Genomic DNA, 7,321 nt, shown 5'->3' on the forward strand with positions numbered 1-7,321 from the left:
ATTATTATAGATGAAATCATTTAATCTGATGATAATATATCAAGTATTATAAGTATATTAAGTTGCATAAGTATACTGAAAAAAAAACTATATATATATATATATCCATACATTTGGCTACTGTAAGTGGGATTAATTAAATATAATATTAAATATTTGTTTTCAAAATATGATAAATTTACTATGTTCTCCTTTAGTTGGGCCAAAACGTTATTAGAATGTATTTTAATGTATTATAATATTTTAACATGGAAACCATCAGGCCTTTAGATCAGATTGATAAGGTATTACACCTTAAATTAGAATATATAGATTGGTAAATGTGGAGAAGAAATTATGATATATTTTTAATTTTTTAAGATTTAGGATCTAAAGAGATTATTTCTATAAGCAAATAGGTATTATTGATTCACACAAAGCTATGGTTGTAAAAATGTAGAGTTAAAATTTGTATTTATTTTAAAATGACACTGATCAGTTTAGGGTAAATTCATGTATATATTATATATTACCCAAGTTGATAGCTAAAAAATTAGCTATAAAGGGACAGCTTCAAAGGAGAAAAGTGCTCAGGTACAAGTAGTATGATGCCTACATAAATGTTAAAAAGTTCTTAACTTACCTTACTGCATGACCAATAAATATTGATTTATACTATGTATATAAATTGTATAAACTTTAACTATTACTTGGGCTCTTTTTAATTTAGTTTTCTTTTTGAGATCTGATTTCAGACTAGCAGCTTTTTATTTTTAGAATACTGTTAATTTGTAGGTGTATTACTGGAAGTTTTGATGAGACTTGCAAAGTATGTGACACTGAAACTGGAGATGTTTTATTGAATCTTTCTCATACAGGAATTATTTATGGTGTTTCTTTTAATAACCCTTATGGGTAAGTTTAGACATCTCAATGTAATAATGTGTATTAAATACTAAAATGTTTTTTTGTTAATTATTATTTTTTTTAATAAAAAGGTGGTGGTATAATCGAGTTTAGTTGACAAATTTAAAAGTATTTGAAACAATTTGTTAAGGTTTGAAATATTGTAGTGTATTAAATGCTATTTTTTTAAATCATAATTTTAGTAAACCTTATTAATTTTATTTATTAATGAAAATATGATTCTTGACTTTTTGAAAATTTTCCAATCCTCAAGGTTTTTTTTTTTATTCTTTCTTCAAGGTCAGATTCTGAAAAAAATAAAATCATAAAAAGGATTTTGTCACATTACAAGTTTTGAACAATCATAATTTAGAAACTACTCTAATATCTTAAAAAAAAAAATCAAAAAAAAAAAAAGTTGCTGATTGGTCCAATGGTACTGAATAACTTAGTACTTAGAAACGTTGCTGTGTAATATGAAATAAACTATTATATTGTAATAAGGAAGAAATTGTTGTCATTCACTAAATCAAGTGAATAACTTAGATTTTTAAGACTTTAAGATGGTTGCACATGGTCAATCCCAAAATGAATAATATTCATTAAATTGTATAGGCATTGATCCTTCTATTCATTGTGGAATTTAAGTTCTTTTCAAATTTCTGACATTATAATTAATACATTATTATTTTATTTACTTGTATTGTATTAATGTTATTACAGAAAAACTTGATGAGACTATAATTTATTTATGTGGTGAAGCAAAATAGTTATAATTTAGTGGTGACATGTTTTTAAACTAAATAATAACATTAATTTAGTAGTTTCAATAAATAAGACATAGAATTGTTGTTAAGTATCGGCTGAATTTTTAGGGATCGTATCATGACTGCTAGTTTTGATCGAACAGCCTGCATTTGGGATGCTGAAACTGGAAAACGGTTATTAACACTGTTTGGTCATAAAGATGAAGTATTAGTTGCTAAATATGATCCAATTGATAATCTCGTGGGAACTGCATCTATGGATAAGACAGCAAAAATTTTTGACTTTGAATCAGGTACTTTTCTTTGAAGCAGTTTGGTGGAAACTTGAATTTCTTTAAACAATACTTTAATACTAATTGATTTTTTTTCTATTATAGAGATTTAAATATTTTTTCATTAAGGGAAGGAGCTGTGGTCTATCGATGATCATAGGGATACGATCATTTCACTCCAGTTTAGTAATGATGGAAATACTGTGTTAACCGGATCTTTTGACAGTAATGTCTTTCTTTGGGATAAAAGAACTCACAAGTAAGTTTATCAAATTCAAATATTTGATCCAAGTTTTTTAAAATTAATGTAACGTTAACAGGAATTTAATACATGATATTTATATTTTATTCACAGAAAAGTAGTGGCTTTTGAAGATCATAAAGCAGAAATAAGTAATTGCTGTTTAAATTTTGAGAGCACATTAGTTGGTAGTGGCTCTGTTGATAAAACAGCCAGGGTTTGGGATGTACGAATTCAGAAATGTCTTTTAACATTGACACATGACGATGAGGTATTCATATCTTATTACATCAGCTAACATAGATTTATTGAATTAAATCTAGTAGATTTAATTGTTAGAAGTTTATTTATAATTTACTTTGACATAGGTACCAAATATAAACGAATATTTTTGAATGCTATGTTTCGTGAAAAGTGAAACCTCAAATTTGAGGGGATAAATTTTATTTGCTTGGTTGATTACAAAGATTCATTATTGAAATTAATAAACAAAAAAAAAAAAAAAAAGAAACAGTTTTATTGAATGAATTAATTTTTTCATAGGTCGTTTATGTTGATTTTGATAAAACTGGAAGGAGGTTTGCAACAGCATGTTCTGATGGGTTAGCAAAAGTATTTGATCTCTCTCACGACAGTGGAAAACCTACTTCAGTACTCTCAGGACATACCAAAGAACTTTCAAAAGTAAGTTCAATAACTGCTGTTATCTCATTAACTGTGGTATAAATTAATACAAATTTAAAATAATTACTTTTTTACTTCATTATAATTATATTATATAATTCATTATAATTATTTAGGTCATTAGACTGTGATGGCTTACAAAACCGTATGACTAAAAGTAGAAGTAGTTCTTTAAAATTGTTTTGAAATAGAATTCTTGTTTGAATCTGATTTTCATGAAGTTCCTCTCTCAATTTTATACAAGCTATTTTAAAATGATATTTTCCTTCTGCCTGTCTACTAGACCCAAATAACTATCAACTGATAGTTAATTTTTAATAATAATAATCAACTGATTATCAGCTTGATAGAAATCGTTGAGATACTAGATATTATTAGTGATGATGTAAACCAAGCGAGTTAATACTATAAAGAATGGGTTAAATGTTTAAAAACACCTGGATCATTGAGAAATAATTCTAGTGCTGTAATCTCTCATGTGATGTTTTAAATACTTATTATTAATAACCTGGTAAAAGAGACCAGTTTTTACAGCACACAGTGGCGTGGACTCACTTTTGTTTTGAGAGGACATGAGGAGGTTCTTTTAAAGATCTACTTTTAAAAACCCACCCCAACTGGGGAAAATACATAACATACTATTTCTTATGGCAATACATATTATTTTCAAAATAATAATAAATAGGTATATAGAATTTTTTATTTATTTCTTGCATACAATAAACATTTTAATAGTAATAAGGACTCCTGAAAGGACATAATATATGCATACAGGTTAGTGTTAAAACAGTATTCCTGGAAAAATACAAGGACCAGTTACCCCAAAACCATGATTTAATATAATATATGAGTTATAATGACCTAAATTATAATTTTTTTTCGAAAATGTCTCGAAGGCGAGAATGTAAGGAATTTTTAATTTTTAATTTTTACAGAATTTCAGATGTTATCAGATGGAGCATGATGCCCATTAAATCTTTTGACAATAACCATATAATTCTACCATCACTACACATAAAGTATTTTAAACTTTATATTGTAGATAGCAGCCACGTCTTGTGAAAAGTTAAGTTACAAAATGAAACAGTGTATATTTAATGCTATAGTTATGAAATTGGGCTACATTTTTTCTGCTTTACATAACATCTGGTATTGGATGACACTTTTGTGAAAATATAGTATAGAGGGAGTGCTGATTCGGCAGAAGAAAAAAAAAATCAAAATTAAGATTATCTGGAATAAATGTTAAATTAATGGCCTACATTTTTGCATTAAAAAAATAATATTAATACAAGTATCAATAAATGAAACCCATAACAACTATTTATAAAGTATAAAAAAAAATTGCATTTGTTACAATCAAGGCCTCCTAAATTTGATTTTTTAAGTTGTAAGGCTTTGTGTTACTGTTTAAATTAAATGTTTCTTAACTTGTACATTCCTTGGTAAGACTACCTATTCCCACGTCAAACCTAGGTCTAGTTGTGACATTGATAAAGGTGGTTTTTCTAGGGAATGTACAAGCTAAGAAACATTTAATTTAAATCAAACAAAACCTTTGAGAATTTAAACACAAGGTTTTGATAGTAAGCCAGCAATAATATTAATAATATATAAAGAAATAGGAATTATATTTTGTTTTTTAAATTAGCTCTGATATAAATATAGCATCTCTGAAAATTGTTAAGTTGTAATTAATCATGAAATGAAGAGATTATAGTTTATAATTTTTCTTTTTTTTCCAGGTCACTTTTACTCCTGGTGGAAGTTTTGTAATTACATCTTCTTCTGATGGTACCGTAAGATTGTGGAATTGGAATACTGGTGTTTGTGCTCAAATTCTTACATACCATAAAGATGAAGTTTATGATTGTGCCATCTCATATGATGGGTCAATTCTTGTTACTGCTTCCAAAGATTGTACTAGTCAAATTTTTAAACGTTCTCCTAGTTGTTGTGATCAGTATGGAACAATATTTAACCCTAATGATTCTCTTTAAATAATTGCTATGACTGAAAAAGATATTTAATACAATTTTTCAGAAACTTATGTGTTAATTATTTTTTTACTATTGATATTTAAAATGTCTTGACCCTAGTTATTGCTTATTTGTTTGTTTTTGTTTAGTAGTGGAATACATTATTGGTCACCAACTCCATTTATGTCTTATTTAATTTTGCTTACATTTGTTTAATTTTATTTATTTATTATTATTTTTTTAAATTTGATTATTATTTATTTTTCTGTTCAATATTATATTTTTGTCAGTAAACTTTTTGATTTTAAAAGCTGAAACACTAATTCTATTGTCATTGTCTCCGATGGTTTTTGAAATATCTGGATATACTCCTAAGATATTGAGGTGTGATGTGAAAATCGCCATTCTTGGAAAGTATGGCTAATTGTCAAATTATTGTTGCAATACTGGCAGTTTGAGGGCTTTTCATATGAAATAAGATAGGAGTGGGTGAGCCTCCTGTGACCTATTCTTAGCCTGGTCAGTACGACCTTCTCTCTACGTCATTTACGGCTGGAGGTACCCCTGGGCTTGACATCCTTTTTAATAATTTTCAGTTTACTCCTTAAGCTTTCATTCCACAAAGATTGCCATTTATCTTTGATTTCCTTTTCAAAGGGTTTGTTCATTTCTGATGGAGTTAAAACTGTTTTATCCCGTCCCGGAAGCACGAGTGCTTCAGTATGGAAATCTAATATCATAAAGAAAATGAGTTAGAAACATCATATTTACTAAAGAGTTAAGTTTTTCTTTTTTTGTTTAAGAAAATGGAGTAACACCAGTAAGCACACATGATTGAATAATTTCATTTATTTTTTAATCAATCATTAGCTAAACAACTAACCAAAAAGTTATTTGAATTAATTCGTGTAGTTTTGTGAATCAACTTGACTGATCTCTGAATAGTACCCAAATTCTTCTCAGTTATTGACAACTGGTTTGGTTTGGGTTTTGCTTTGTAATCTTGCAATGTCTCTTAAAACTTAAAAAAGAACAATATAATAATTCATTAATTAGATCATTTTTACCTTAGTGCTGATAATATTTTAATTACAACTTGCTAGAAAAGAAAAATGAAAGTATTTTTTATTATTGAAAGAAAAGCTTTCAATATTAGGGATATCTGTTTCTTATGGTAGCAGAATGTCTTCTACTTTAGAACATATTTCTTGAGTAACAGAGACTGATACAAAACTTATTTTCCCTAGCGTATGGCAGCATGAGATTATACAAAATAAAATATATATATATGTTGAAAGGAATATGGTCCGGGTGCGGTCAAAAAAACTCAAATAGTAGAATTATACTATTTTAATGAGCCAACGTTTCGCCCCACGTTGCAGGGCTTCGTCAGGGCTATTTTGACGGCAGTCAAAACAAAAAAAAAAAAATTCAATTTTTGAAAAATTTCATTTTTTTTTTTGTTTTGACTGCCGTCAAAATAGCCCTGACGAAGCCCTGCAACGTGGGGCGAAACGTTGGCTCATTAAAATAGTATAATTCTACTATTTGAGTTTTTTTGACCGCACCCGGACCATATTCCTTTCATCTTTCCACACGGTCAATCAACATCTTCCAGTATATATATATATATATGTATATATCTTGCATTCAAGACTCCTTGGTGGTTTCACATCATGGGAGTTGATAGTAGAAAAGAAATTTATGGGTAAAAATAGGCCAGTATAAAACTTTGCATTCTGATTGTCCTGATTGTTCAACCCTGTAGTCGAAAATAATCATTTCCTAGTAATATGCCACAAAGTTTTGGCAGTTTGGACAGTTTGGCTTCAACATGAAATTTCGTACCTGATAGTTTCTCCCTAAAAAAAAATAATAATTTCTTAATTTATATCCACATGTTATTTTCTTATATTTTTCTTTTATAATTTAAATTGATTAATCAACAAAAGTTATTACACTAATAAATAAATTAGTAGTGAGCGTTTTTTTTCTTATCTCCTTTATTAAACAGATAAATAACAGAATTAATAGATATCTAAATATATACAAACGTATTTAGTGCCCTTCCTTTGCCACATGGCATTATAAGGGGTTGGGCTGGCTCCACTGAAGGTTGGGATTACAATATTGGCTCAGGAGCCACTGGCTGGGGTACAAAGAACGGGGTTTTTAATAAAAGCAATATAGGTATGTTATACACATTCATTCATTGAGAAATTACTTTGATATTTTTGAAGGTATATGAAAACACTTATAACATATATGGCTGTTACCATAGGCGCAAACCTCTGGGACTTTTTCACCCGCAATGTACTGATGTTACTGAACACTGTAAAATAGTATATATATAAAATCTCAGAAAGCACGGGATTTAGAAAAAAAATGTACATAATTCACTTAGGTAGCAAATTTAATATGCTTCAAATTTGAAGAAAAGAACAATGTTTTTCTCTCGTTTTTGGGATATAAACGAAAAATCGATGAAGTATA

The 7,321-nt window shown here is 28.2% G+C and overlaps 1 protein-coding gene across 3 annotated transcripts in view; it reads left to right on the plus strand.

Annotated features, from left to right (window-relative positions):
- LOC106687971 (dynein assembly factor with WD repeat domains 1) overlaps positions 1-4,899 on the plus strand; it is a 7,543-nt gene extending 2,644 nt beyond the window's left edge. For 2 of the 3 annotated variants that reach the window (XM_014432183.2, XM_014432184.2), the window contains exons 4-9: positions 775-894; positions 1,761-1,945; positions 2,054-2,183; positions 2,280-2,436; positions 2,709-2,849; positions 4,595-4,899. In XM_014432183.2, coding sequence (XP_014287669.1) covers positions 775-894; positions 1,761-1,945; positions 2,054-2,183; positions 2,280-2,436; positions 2,709-2,849; positions 4,595-4,849 — 988 coding nt within the window. In that variant the 3' untranslated portion in view covers positions 4,850-4,899. The remainder of the gene's footprint in view (positions 1-774; positions 895-1,760; positions 1,946-2,053; positions 2,184-2,279; positions 2,437-2,708; positions 2,850-4,594) is intronic. The other variant, XM_067045862.1, reaches the window with a different exon arrangement.
- The last annotated feature ends 2,422 nt before the right edge of the window (positions 4,900-7,321 follow it).

Source organism: Halyomorpha halys, unplaced genomic scaffold, assembly GCF_000696795.3.
Source record: "Halyomorpha halys isolate HHAL.00 unplaced genomic scaffold, Hhal_1.1 Scaffold1035.1, whole genome shotgun sequence".
In the NCBI taxonomy this organism is placed as follows: domain Eukaryota; kingdom Metazoa; phylum Arthropoda; class Insecta; order Hemiptera; family Pentatomidae; genus Halyomorpha; species Halyomorpha halys.